This window comes from Haemorhous mexicanus, chromosome 29, assembly GCF_027477595.1.
Source record: "Haemorhous mexicanus isolate bHaeMex1 chromosome 29, bHaeMex1.pri, whole genome shotgun sequence".
In the NCBI taxonomy this organism is placed as follows: Eukaryota; Metazoa; Chordata; class Aves; order Passeriformes; family Fringillidae; genus Haemorhous; species Haemorhous mexicanus.
The window spans coordinates 4,398,902-4,412,114 of NC_082369.1; the positions used below are offsets into that span (position 1 = coordinate 4,398,902).

Below are 13,213 nucleotides of genomic sequence, written 5' to 3' on the forward strand. Positions count from 1 at the left end.
GCTCACATCTCATTTCCTTCACAAACCACTTCCTCCAGGGCTGGCCTCTCCTCTCCCCCACAGCCACTGAGCCCGAGGCTGCTCCACTGGGGCACGGCAGAGCCAGCACCACGCTGTGCCCACACTGCTGCTCCTGGCTCCTGCTTCCCACCAGGGCCAGGGACGGGCTCTGCCCACTGAGGAGCCCCCTCAGACCCTCCTCAGCACAGGAAAGGAGCAGCAATTTATGACCAAAAGGGACAAGGTTCCTGCTGTGGTGTCACCCCTTCCCACCTGGCTCCATCCCAGCCCCACAGAGCATCGTGGATACTGCTCAGGACAAGGCACAGATGCCTTTTTTTGGTCTGTTTTTATTATTAAATACACCCTGGGAGGCACAGAGGGAAGTGAGGCCAGAGCCCATCCACCCCGGCAGGCCCAGAGCCTAAAACAAATAAAAACCCCACAACAAAAAGTTAAAAAACAAAAATAAAAAAAAGCACCCAAACAAAACCCCTAACAATGCCAGACCTCCCTCCCCATCTCCAACTCCCACAGTCTAGATTTAGAAAGAAACCCACAAAGAACAAAACAAGGAGAAAGTCCCCAGGAAATCCACCCCGAGCAGCAGCCTGCACCATGCCTGGCCACGGTCCCAGGGCCACCTCCACCCCCTCTGCTCTCCTCCAGCTGGGATGCCACAGCCACTGGCTGCACGTTCTTTGGGAAGTCAGCAGCAGGGCAGGTAGAGTCCTCCTGTCCATCCCCGTGGACAGCTGCCTGTCCTGCAGTTGGCACCTCTGGGGCTCAGTAAATGATCTCATAAACTGTGGCTTTCTTGTCCCCTGAGCCCGTCACGATGAACTGGTCGTCCGTGGAGATGTCACAGCTGAGGACTGAGGAGGTTTCCTTCGACTGCAGAGAACAGGGGGAAGCACAAGGAGCAGCCTCAGAGCAAGGTCCCACCCCCCATCCTTGGGGAGGCTGCAGGGGTGGGTTTATGGGGCTGGCACGTAATTAGAGCTGGGTTGTGCTGGGCAGCTCCTGGCAGCCTCAGCCCAGGAACCCCAGCCCTGCTGGCTGCTCACCTGGAAGATGCTGGCACCGTAGGGTGTCCTCCAGGCGTTGAGCAGGTTGTCCTTCCCCGTGCTCACAAACCACTTCCCTGTGAAAACAGCCTGGTGTCAGCACACCAGAGCCAGCAGCAGATCCTGCCCAGGCTGTGAAACACACAGAGAGAGGCAGCCACAGCTCTGCCAGCCATGAGCCAAGGGAACACAAAGAGGAGTTTGGCTCCAGCAGCCAGCACTGCTCCAAGAGGGATAGATACCCCTTCTCTGACTGTCACACCAGGACAGGGCTGGCTACCAGAACAAATGCTTGCCCCCAGTGCAACGAGCCCTGTGACACATGGACAGAAGTAGAGGTGGCATCCATGAGGCTCCAGAGCAAGGGGGACCAGGAGAGGTGTGCCTACCACAGGAGGCGAATTTGAGAGAGAGGACACAGCTCTCGTGGAGGTGCAGCTGGTACTTGTCGGGTTTGGTGACGTGCAGGATCTCCACGTTGCTGCTCTCCATGCCCACGGCCAGCCACTCTCCCATGGGGCAGTAGCCCAGGGAGAAGATCTGAGGGGACACACAGGCTCACACGGTGGCCCAGCAGCAGTGCCAGCTGGCTCCAGGGTGCTGCCAGAGGCCTCCAGCCCTACCTGGGAGCTGAAGTCGTGCTGCTGCAGCTGCCGGCCCTCCCGCAGGTCCCAGCAGCGCACGGTGTTGTCCAGCCCCCCTGTCCACAGCTTGGTGCCATCGTTGGAGATGTCAATGCAGCTGGCACCGTCTGTGTGGCCTTGAAACTGCCTGGGAAAGAGGGGGATGGAGAAGGAGAGGGCACAGCTGGCAGGGCAGCCAACACCTGCAGCATGGGGTGTGGGCAGGGCAGCAGCCAGCAGTGAGGAGCTGCAAGGACAGGCACTGTCCCGTGGCCAGGGTTACACACAGGGAGGGGCAGGAACACGCTGCAGGGACTGAGGGGATCCTGGCCTGAGGAGTCCCCAGCAGTCCCGTCCATGCTCCCCCCTGCCCCAGGCTCACCTGACCAGTGTCTGGTTCTGCAGGTCCCACACCACGATGTTGCCATCGCTGCAGCAGGAGAAGCAGACCTTGGCGTCAGGGCTGATGGCCAGGGCGTAGCAGGCGGGGGCAGAGGAGGTGAGCTCAGCCTTGATGCGGGGCGTGGGCGCTGCCAGGTCCCAGATGGACAGGGTGCTGGCCTCCCCCCCCACGATCAGGCTGCGGCCGTCGGGGAGCAGCTTGCAGGAGCGGATGTAGTTGTCACGGTTCTGGACGGGGGTGACAGGCAAGAGGGCAAGGCAAGGAGGACATGATGAGCACACAGGGCCTTGCAGGAGACACTTCTCCTTCTCCCACTGCAGCTGTGAAAGGCCCCTCTGTCCCCTCCGCTGCAGCAGGGGCACATTCCCCTTTCCCAACCCCAGCTCAAAGGCATTTCTGCTCCTCCTCCTCCTCCTCCTCCTCCTCCTCCTCCTTGTCCTCCTCCTCACCAGGCAGTCCAGCTGAGCCACGGCCGTCTTGGTGCCCGGCTGCCCCACGTCCCAGACCTTGACGCAGCCCTTGCCCCCGGTGTAGACGTGTCGCGTGGAGTTGCTGATGGTGACAGCACAGACCACCTCGCCGTGGCTCAGGGTGTGCAGCTGCCGCGCGTGCCGGGGGATGCCGGAGCCCAGGAGGGCGTCGGGGGGGAAAGGCACCGGCTGCATCTGCCCGTCGGCGCTGACGTGGAAGGAGTAGGCACTGCAAGGGAGCAGAGCAGTGAGAAGGAGAGCAGGATCCTGCCCGGACAGGGGCAGATGCCACACAGGCCCAACACAGGCAGCACATCTGGAGGCAGAGCCATGAGCAGAACACACCCAGCAATGCCAGCTGGGCACACAACAAGCACAGCCCAGCTTCCCCCCAGGCTGTGCTCCCTGCTGTCCCCAGCTTGTCCCCACAGCCCAAATTCACCTCCAGAAACCACCACATCCCCTCCTCCCCCAGCAAAGCCCCCATCCAGCCCAGCCCCACTTACGGCTTGCCCGAGCTCCCCACTTGCATGCCGGCCACCAGCCCCGGGACGCGCATGTGCGGGTGCGGGTCGTAGCCCACCTGCAGGGGACAGCGGGTGAGAGTGGCTCCCACTCTGTGACCCCACAGCCCCACGGGGACGAGGTCACTCACCAGGGGCGAGCGCCCGTAGCCCCCGGCTCCCACGGCGGCCGCGGCCCCATTGAGCTGCGGGGACATGAGGTGCAGGCTGGCGTAGGCTCCGCTCCCGGCCACGTCCCCGTTGACAGCAGGGTGGGCCAAGCCAAAGGCGGCCGAGTAGGGGCTCTGCACTCCCAGCGGATTCCTCAGGCCCAGGGCTGCTGGGGGAGAGGCAGAGTGAAGGGATGGGGCCCTGAGGACAGAGCTTGGAGACCCACCAGGGCCCCAGCGGGGCCAAGCTCACCCAGGGGGTCCACGGGGACCTTGGCAGCGGCGGGGCGAAACTGCTGGGCACTGCTGGAGCCTGGCAGGCTGTCACCCTGGGAGGTGGGGGTGCTGGACTTCAGGCTGGGTGTTCCTGCCTTCTCCACCTGCCAGGAATAGAATGGGGAGGTGGCAAATGCACCATGCCCCTGGAAGGGGGTCCCTGTTGGCTCCCCCTCAATGACAGCCCAGCCCAGCCAGTGCTGAAGGGTCTGTGGGACCTCCCTGCACCTCCAGCACTTTGCCCCATGGGTTTGGAGGCAGGGGAACCCATGGCCACTCTGTGAGCTGAGCCCAGCAAGGACACAAGCACAGCCCCAGGTGAGTCACACGTACCGTGGGTGCATCCTTGCTCCGAGACGGGGACGTGCTGCTGGAGGAGGCCATGGAGGTCGGGCTGAGGGGCATGGCCTCCTTCCTGCCCAGCGGGACCTTCTCCACCCCGTTCTCCCGGGACGAGTAGGAGTGGACGCTGTGCGGGGAAGAGGGGTCCTGGGGAGGGAGGGAAATCAGCAGGGAGCAGAGCAGGCTGGAGAGCAGGGATGTCCCAGGTTATGGTGGCTCAAGAAGGGCCAGGCTGACAGCCTGGATCCTGGGGCCCACTGAGGCTGCTGGCGAGGGTCAGGGAGCACAGCTGCCACTGGCACCTCCCTGTGATGCCCACCTCTGCCTGGAGCAGCCTGTTAGCCCCACCCTTGGGGATGGACAGCACACACAGACCCCACAGCCCTCCCAGTGTCCCAGGACACACTGACCCCAGACCCCTCCCAGTGTCCCAGCACACTGACCTCATCCACCACCAAGTTGTCCTCACTTTTGTCTGCATCACTGCCCTGAAACATGGAGCACAGTTGGAGCCAGAGGGGCTGCAGCCACCCTCACTCCTGCCTGGAGCTGTGCCAGAGGCACAGGCAGCTCCATTCCTCACCCCACAGGAGAGGATGGGGTCACCCCAAGCCCCCCAGCCCTGGGCTCACATAGTCTGTCACAAAGTCCTTCTCCTCCACCTTCCTCTTCTTGCTGCTGCTCAGGTACTCGGCGATGGCTCGCGCGCGCTCCCCGTTCGACAGCGCCAGGGAGCTCTGGGTGAGGGACAGTGCCGGTGGCTGGGGGTGCTCTGCCCAGCTCCTGGCACAGGCAGCACCAAGGCAGGGCTGCCTCCAGGAGCATGGAGTGCCCCAGCCCAGCCCTGTGTCCTGAGCTCAGCCGGTGCCACCACGGAATGGTGCAGGAGAAGAAAGAGGCACTTACGGGGCCGGGGTCTCGGTCTGTCGCTGTGGCAACGCAGAGGAGCAGCAGGAGGAGGAGGAGGAGGGAAAGGGGGACACTCTGTGTCACCACCAAGAGCCCCCCAGGAAAGCCACCCACTTCACCCACGGCTGCTGGGGTGTTCGCAGCAGGGCCAGACCAGCACGACAGCAGCAGGGTGGTCCTAGACCCTTCCCCACCCGCCCACCTCACCCCCCTCCCACGAGGGTGCTGCTCACTGGAGGATGTTCCCACCCAAACCCCCTGCAGCTGCAAGCCCCCTGCCCCTTCAACCCAGCTGGCAGCCCTGAGGCATGGACAGGTAGCCCCCAACCCCAGGGAAGTGCCCAGGTTAGAAGGGCATGGGGAGCAGAGGGAGCCCCAGGCCCAGCACCAGCTGTTCCCAGGTTCATTCAGACCCCCTCAGCCACCCCAAGCTCTGGCTCCCTGCCATGGTATCCATGTCCTCAGTGGCCACACCAGGTGCCAATATTCAAATCTCAGCATTAATTGGTTTGACCACCAAACTCCCAAAAACCTCACTTCCTTTTCAAACCAGGACACTCCCCCACACTCACCCCTGGGCTCCGTGTCATGGACTCCTCTGTCATCCTTGGCGAGGAGCTGGGCCTGGGCTCCCAGTGCCCCCGAGAGTGCCAGCAGCCCCGAGGCACTGCTGATGCCAGCGAGGCCAGCGGGCTGCATTACAGAGGGGTGGGGGGTCAGCGGGATGGGGGGAGCGTGGTGCGAGAGGTGCTGGGTCTGCAGCTGGTGCTGGAGAGGAGAGGAGAGGGCAGAGTCAAAGGGCTGTGCCAGGACAGCTGCTGGGCAAGTGAGGGGCAAGAGGCAGCCCTGGGACAGTCAGCAACAGGGTCTGGGTGTGGAGGGGCAGGGCATGCACTCAGTGTCCCCAGTAATGTCCTGGGGGACACCCCATCCCTCCCACCAACCCCTCCCACCCTGGGCTGCATGGGGGACAGTCTCGAGGGAATAGTTGAGTGGTGATGGTGGTGACCCCCCTCCACCCAGGCCACACAGGGTGTCAGGACACAGTGACACACGCCAGCCATCACCTCCACCCCCAGCTGCATCTCCTGCACCCTGAGTCCTGCTGGCAGCCCCCAAACCAGCCTGGTTTGCCTCTCCCCTCCATTCAGCTGCAGGAGGGCCAGGGCTGCAGCCAGGGGCAGGAGGGGGCTCAGCCAGGGATGGCAGGAGCCTGGGAGGTGCCAGCATGCCAGAGTGGCCCTGGAGCGGCGGGCAGAGGGTTGACGTACCCCGATGGCCGCGTTCAGGTCGGTCATAGTCACCTGCTTCGCTCGCTCCACAGCCTGGACCACCTGCTGCTGGTGCTGTGGGGAGAGAACACAGGGGCTGGGGCAGGCTGGTTTCTTTCCCTGGGCCCCAGAGGAGCTCTGCACACCTGGCTGGGCCCGAGGGCTCACCCACCTCCTGAGACAGGAACGGGATGAGCTGGGCGCAGATCACGTTGAGCCGCTTGGCGATCTCCGTCTGGCAGGAGGAGAGAGACAGAGCCCGTCAGGGCCGGGGCAGAGCAGAGGGACCCCACACTGAGGGACCCCGATGCTGCCAGGAGAGCCCCCTCACCATGGCTGCTTGGCCCGGGCAGTCTCAGGCTACTGACACCCAGCCCAAGGGCTGCTGCTCAGCACTGCGGAGCAAAAACACCCTGGGGCGACAATTCCTGTTCATAACAACACTTCCTTCAAAACCCAGCACGCTCCATCCCCACCCTGAGAGCTCTGGGACGGCTTCCAGCTCCTCCCTGCCAGGGACATGGAACCCCCCCAGCCCATGGCACCGAGGCCACCCCCAAGCAAGCCCCCAGCCCAGCAGCCACGGCCCCTGCGGGCTCCCCCTGCCCTCCAGGCAGCCTCCTGCGGCACCACACCCGCCACTTGCCGCCCTCCCGGCCCAGAGGAAGCCCTGGAGAGGTGCTCTCCTTCCAGCTGCTGTTTTTCTGCAACACTCGAGTGCCACCGGCAATCAAGAGCGCGGGAGGGAGAGCAGCGTCGTGCTGTGCCGTGCCATGTTCCCGTGGCATCCCCTGCCTGCTTCCAGGGCCCCATGTTCCTATGGCACCCCCTGGCATCTTCCAGGGCCCCATGGAACCCCCTGCCAGCTTCCAGAGCCCATGGCATCCCCCTGCCAGCTTCCAGAGCCCCATGTTCCTACAGCACCCCCCTGCCATCTTCCAGGGCCCCATGGAACCCCCTGCCAGCTACCAGAGCCCCATGTTCCCATGGCACCCCCCTGCCAGCTTCATTGGCACCCCCCTGCCATCTTCCAGGGCCCCATGGAACCCCCTGCCAGCTTCCAGAGCTCCATGTCCCCATGGCACCCCCTGCCAGCTTCCAGGGCCCCCAGCAGCCCCACCCTGCACAGCTCGGGGACAGGAGGGCACAGACCTCACAGACACAACCCAAAGATGCCCCAAAGGCTGTGGGGACAGGCTCCTGTCCCTGCTGGTGGCCAAGAGAGCAGACACTGCTCCAGGCAACAGTGGAGACACCCATGAGGAGAGGGGACAGAGATCAGCAGCTGTCCCTAAACCCAGCTGGGGGAGGGATCCCCCTGCTCTGGAATGGGCAGGGGATGTCCTGGGCACAGGAGTGCAGGTAAGATGCTGTCCCAAGCCCCTGTCCACCCTGGTGGGGAGGATGAAAACACCGTGGAACTGAGAGGAGGGGGTTGAACCCAGACCCCCTTATCAGCCCCCAGAGGAGACCAAAGGCTGAAGGGCCCCAGGGACTGAACTGACCCCTGGATATCCCTGCCAGGACCTTGGGCACATCTCCCACACCCCAGGGACAGCACTGACCCCTGGATGTCCCTGCCAGGACCTTGGGTGCATCTCCCACTCCCAGCTGGTACAGGTGAGTGACAGGGTGAGGGGGCACGGCTTGGGTGGGGACACAGACCCAGGGACACTCCATGCTGCCCTCCAGAGCAGCTGCTCTGCTCCCACCAGCCCCAGAGCACAGAAACAATCTGGCACCTGCCCTCACTTCCCCTTCTGAGGGAGGAAAAAAGAGAAAGAAAAGAAAGGAAGGGGGGGAGCGAGGAGATTTGGCAGCCGGCAGTTCTGGGAAGGATTTAGCTGTCTCCCGGGGCCGGCAGTGATGGATTCTCTTCCCTAATGCACTGATGGGCAGCAGCTCCTTGGGGAGAGCTGCCTCCAATTCACTCGCACTCGTTAATGTGCAATTTACTGGCACTTTAACGCTCTCAGCATGAAAAATGATCACGCTGTTTGCAGCCCCCCCAGCCACCAGCACCGTCGCCTCCCCTCTGGCTCTCGGTGAGCAAGTCCAAGGCCAGGCAGATTCGGGGAGGTGCGTTTATAGAAAGCTACAGGCCCATTTCCACACCAAAAACAAAGCAACAATAAAAAAAAATTAACGTCTCCTGCTCGTTCCTGTTTTGATCCTCTCCTGCCAAGCCTGTGGCTGCCTGCAGAGTTGCACCAGCACAGCCAGCCCCCAGCCCCATTTCCCCCAGAGCAAAACCTCACACCTTGGCCCTTGGTGATGAGCTCCTGGGGACATGGAGCACAGCAAGGAGGGAGGTACAGCACAGCACAGCCAGCCCCCAGCCCCATTTCTCCCAGAGCAAAACCCCATGCCTTGGCCCTTGGTGATGAGCACCTGGGGACATCGGGCACAGCAAGGACAGAGGCACAGCACAGCACAGCCAGCCCCCAGCCCCATTTCCCCCAGAGCAAAACCTCACACCTTGGCCCTTGGTGATGAGCACCTGGGGACATGGAGCACAGCAAGGAGGGAGGTACAGCACAGCACAGCCAGCCCCCAGCCCCATTTCCCCCCAGATAAACCCAGAGCAAAACCCCACAGTTTGGCCCTTGGTGATGAGCTCCTGGGGACATGGAGCACAGCAAGGAGGGAGGTACAGCACAGCACAGCCAGCCCCCAGCCCCATTTCCTCCAGAGCAAAACCTCACACCTTGGCCCTTGGTGATGAGCTCCTGGGGACACAGAGCACAGCAAGGAGGGAGGTACAGCACAGCACAGCCAGCCCCCAGCCCCATTTCCCCCAGAGTAAAACCCCATGCCTTGGTCCTTGTTGATGAGCACCTGGGGACCCAGGGCACAGCAAGGACATTGGCCACAGCACAGCAGGGCCTCAGCCCGTGGCCATCGGGGGCTCTGGGGCAGCCAGCAGCGCTCAGGACCCGCCTGTGCCCGTGAGCAGCGCAGGTTTGGGGGAAGGGGAGGAGGGACAGAGCCGGTCCCCCCAGGGCAGCGCTCAGCCGGTTCCCGTTCTCACACAATGGCCGCTGGCTGTCAGAGCAGACTCACGGGCTCTTGTTAAAAGTGCCGACAGCTCACTGGCCGGCGGCCAGCGGCACCTGGGGCTGGCAGAAAACACGAGCCTGAGAGGGCTGCGAGAGAAGCAGCAGCCAGAGAGGAGCTCGCAGCTCTCCGGGGAGAGGCTCCGGGCCGGGCAGACCCTGGGCATGCTGCCCCAAGCCCCGAGGAGCTCCCTGAAAACCCTGGTGGGGAGGATGAGAACACCGAGGAGCCAGCACAGGGCTGAGAGGAGGGCGTTGAACCCAGACCCCCTTATCAGCCTCCAGGGACCAAAGGCTGAAGGGTTCCAGGGACAGAACCGACCCCAGAACTGCCCCTCACAAGGGCAGATAGACCTCAGCATCAGCAGGGATGCCGGGGCAAGGAGGGCATCCCAGAGGGGCAGAACACCCTCCCAGCGGGCACAGAGCTGGCACATGGTGCCCTGGGATGGGGACAAGGCCAGCACTGCCCACCCGAGCAGCTCCCGAGCAACAGTTGGCGTCGGCGGGCGCGGGGCGGGCAGGAAGGCGGCAGCGCCTCGCCAGGCTCCTCCGCAGCCTCTTTAAAAATAGATGAGAAGAAACCTTCTGTCTCAGAGCAGCTGGTGACCCGGAGCTCGGCACAGGGGAGGAAGGGAGGGAGGGAGGGAGCTGAGGAACGGAGGGAGGGGAAGCAGCGAGGGAGGATGCGCAGCGCTGAGCCCCCGGAGAGCCCACCCTGCACCCACCCCCCAAACCAAACCCTCCTTTCTCCTCAGAATGCTCCCCAGCCCTGTTCCCTGGGCCAGTGGGCAGCAGACACTTGTAAAGGTGTTAAGCCAGAGCCCCTCAGCCTTCTGTGACCCTGCAGCCCCCCTTGCCCTGAGGAAGAAGCCAGTCTCCTTCACAAGAGTCACCCCCCTGTGACCACTCACAACCAATGGGAGCAGCCATGCAAGCACAAATCCTCCACCACTGCTCTCTGCCTGACACAACAACAGCACCACAGTCCAGGCAGGGCACCCTGAACCCAAAACCAGAGCACAGACGTGTGTGGGGACCTAAGGAGGCAGCCAAGGCCACAGCACAGAGCAACACAAAGCACATCCCCCACAAACACTGAGCTTCCTGGGCTACAGCAGGGAGCAGCTTCCCATGCTGTCTGTGGGGACAGCCCTGAAGAGCCCAGATGGTAAAATGGGGCCAGGGAGTGGCACCAAGGAGGTGGACAGAGCTCCCAGCCCAGCCACACTCACCTGTTTGTGCATCTCGATGTTCAGGCCATAGGACATCTCGTAGTACTGTGAGGGAGAGAAATCAGCATCAGCACGGCTCTGGAGACCAGGGGAGCTCCCAGGCAGAAAATCCTCAGTGGGGCTGGCACACCAGCTCAGCCTGGCCACAAACAGCTGTGGTGTGGCCAGGCCATGGGGACAGCATGGTCTCCAGCTCCTCTCCCAGGAGCAGAGGTGGCTCTGGCACAGCAGAGGTGGCTCTGGCACAGAGCTGCAGCCCACAGGATGGACACAGCCCTCCCAGGACTCCTGCAGGAATGGGGACAACCCACACAGGAGCAGATTTGCCACCACAAGCTGAGGCAGAATGTCTTGCTCCAACACCGCGGCTCTTTTTGGGGGAAAACCAGACAGGAACAGCCACAAAACCAGATCTCAGGGCCTGGCCACACAACCCAAAAGCAAGGGGAAGGCAAAGCATCCCTGCATGTCCTTTGATGGTTCAGAGGAGATCCCACACCACCCTTCTCCTTTCAGGTGGAGCTCACTAACCATGACATAATGACGCTGGATTTCTGTTTTTTCTGTTGCCAGCTTTTCACATTCTAACTTCAAGCTGTGAAAATAAAGAGGAGAGAGAGGGAGAAGAAGCAACCCCCCCCTTGGTCCTCCCAAGTGACAGGATGTCCCTGGCTGGACAGAGCAGGAGCCCTCCCAATGTACCCCAGGCTTCAGCCTCCTCTCAGCTTCAATCCCATCTCCCAGCACAAGCCAAGAAAACCACCTGAAAGAGGGCAGGAAGGGGCTGATAAAGAGGAGGTGGACACCAAAGGGATCTGGGCATCAGGGAGCAATTTGCACGGACTCTTAACCCCCTCCCCAGCATCTGCTTCCCAAATGGAGTGAGCTGCAAAGCTTAGCTGCATTTCCAACCTCACTCTGCCCTGCACAGTGTGGGGAAGGGGAGGTGATCCTGGGCAGCAGCCTCACGGATCAGAGGGACTCCAGGGGAAGGGGAGGTGATCCTGGGTAGCAGCCTCACGGATCAGAGGGACTCCAGGTCTCAGTGATGGCTCTGGCTCAGCCCAGCAGCTGGATGCTGGAAGACAGCACCTCCTCCCGGGGCTTTTGGCAGGCAAAGGTTGAATTTCCCCCTCAAACAGAGTCATTCCAAGCTACCAAGGTGATGCTTGGCACAGCCATCCTCTGGAGGGACCAGTCCACCAGCCACCCTGGATGGTGCTGCCCAGTGCCAGGAGGAGCCTGTTGCTGAAGTGCCCAGGTCACACGCTGGCACGTGAGCTCTGGCAGCTTCTCACCTGTGGTATTGGTTCTGCAGGAACTGGAATTCCTCCTTGATGCGATCCAAGGTTTCTGGGTAAGTCAGCTTGAGGGACTGGGGGGTGCTGGGGATGGCACTGGCAGCAACAGCAGCTCCCGAGGCAGCAGAGGGTGCCTGGAGATGGGCCTAGGCAGAGATGGCACCTCCAGGGTCACTGCTGCTGCCCAGCAAGGCTGGCACATCCCCCAGGGCTTCCCTGCACCCGGGGAAGAGGCCACGGGCACATCTGGGAGAGCAGCACATGCAGGAGGTTGCACAAGGAGTTACTGGACAGGAAACTGGTCCCAACCAGGCACCAAGGGCCTCGACAGCATCGGTTTGGCCACTGAGCCAGAAGGGACAAATGACCAGGGGTGGCACTGGGCACGGCACAGACCTGGTGGCCTGGCCTCACCCAGCCACCACAGAGCTGAGCTCCGTGCCTGCCCATCCCCGTCCCACCATCACACCGCGGTGAATCCCGCTCCAGGCACCTCACAAAGCCCAGACCCGCCGCGCCGGGGCTCAGCACCGCGTGGGGAAGAGCCCCGGCACCGCTCCGAGCATCACCCGCGGTACCGGCACTCGGCTGTCGGTCAGCACCGAGCGGGAGCCGGACTCGGGGGCGCAGGGCCGGGCTGGCGCTGCTGCGAGGGGACGGGGGCTCACCGGGGGCCTGTTCTGCGGGAACATCCTCGGCACCGGACAGGGCCGGGACCCTCCGGCCGCTCGGGCCCCGCCGCAGGCGCGGGACAGGCCCTGGAAACTGCTCCCAGCTCCGGATCAGGCCCTGGAGAAGAACCCGGGGGTCACCGCCCGGCGCTGCCCGGGGGCGCGGGGCCCTTCGGGAGTCCCGCCCGCAGCCCCCCCGCGCCGAGCGCCCCCCGTTCCCGCAGGCACCGAGGGCCCCGGGGCTCCCTCCGGGCTCGGCGGACCCGCCCAGCCCCGGCCCCCCGCGCCGCGCAGACAATGGCCCCGCCGCCGCCCGCCGCAGGTACGGCCGCGGGGCGGCACCGGCCTCGCCGCCCACCCAGCCCCGAGCGTGGCCGGACCCCGGCCGGCGGACACCGAGGCGAACCGAACCGAACCGGACCGGACCGGACCGCCGGACGGGACGGGACGGAACAGGACGGGACTCACCGCGCTGCGGGTCCCAGACCCGGCCCCGGCCCCAGGCGCGCGCCCCTGCGGCGGGGCGGGCCGGGCCGGGCCGAGCCGAGCCCGGGAGAGCCGAGCCGAGCCGAGCCGAGGCGGGCCGGGCCGGGCCGGGCCGGGCCGAGCCGAGTCCAGCCGAGTGCAGCCGAGCCGGGCCGAGCCCCCGCCCCGCCCCGCCCCGCCCCGCCCCGCCCCGCCCGCGCGGCCGCCGCTCTGCGGAGCGCGATCAATGAACGGGCGCGAGCGCCAGCTCCACGTGGGGCCTGGCCCGTGCGGGCAATCGCCCCCGCCGCCAGCCAATGGGAGCGCGCCCAGCGCCGCCGCCCCCACGTGGGGCGCGTGGAGCCGCCTCCCCATTGGCCAGCCCCGGGCCCGGCCGGCGCGCGGGTGTCAATCAAGGGAGGCCGAGCGGCGAACGAGGGGGCGGTGCCGC

General features: G+C 64.1%; 1 protein-coding gene across 4 annotated transcripts; it reads right to left on the reverse strand.

The window, feature by feature from the left end:
* Nucleotides 1–330: 330 nt before the first annotated feature.
* Nucleotides 331–12,862, reverse strand: LOC132339715 (transducin-like enhancer protein 1). Of its 4 annotated transcripts, none has more exons than XR_009489714.1 (21): nt 12,766–12,859; nt 12,295–12,415; nt 11,624–11,772; nt 10,857–10,920; nt 10,326–10,370; nt 6,207–6,269; nt 6,035–6,109; nt 5,336–5,531; nt 4,761–4,783; nt 4,487–4,591; nt 4,298–4,342; nt 3,846–4,001; nt 3,490–3,616; nt 3,219–3,406; nt 3,070–3,146; nt 2,543–2,792; nt 2,073–2,320; nt 1,691–1,834; nt 1,457–1,607; nt 1,068–1,144; nt 331–894 (listed from the first exon to the last, which is right to left on the reverse strand). XR_009489714.1 is itself a non-coding variant. In XM_059870136.1 (21 exons), the coding sequence occupies exons 2-21, from the start codon at nt 12,316–12,318 to the stop codon at nt 787–789; spliced, it is 2,286 nt and encodes a 761-aa protein (XP_059726119.1). In that variant the 5' UTR covers nt 12,319–12,415; nt 12,766–12,862; the 3' UTR covers nt 331–786. The 4 variants fall into 4 exon arrangements, 3 of the variants coding, with proteins under 3 accessions (XP_059726119.1, XP_059726117.1, XP_059726118.1); XM_059870136.1 differs by having other exon boundaries at nt 1,691–1,838; nt 6,068–6,109; nt 12,766–12,862; XM_059870134.1 differs by having other exon boundaries at nt 1,691–1,838; nt 12,766–12,855.
* Nucleotides 12,863–13,213: the final 351 nt, after the last annotated feature.

Excerpts from the sequence above, each read along its gene's own strand:
- LOC132339715 (XM_059870134.1), bottom strand. The coding sequence starts at position 12,318 with ATGTTCCCGCAGAACAGGCCCCCG. Across the intron at positions 4,592-4,760 it reads CAGACCGAGACCCCGGCCCC|AGCTCCCTGGCGCTGTCGAA; the intron begins GTAAGTGCCTCT and ends TCCCTCACCCAG. Across the intron at positions 895-1,067 it reads ACGGTGCCAGCATCTTCCAG|TCGAAGGAAACCTCCTCAGT; the intron begins GTGAGCAGCCAG and ends TGTTCTCTGCAG.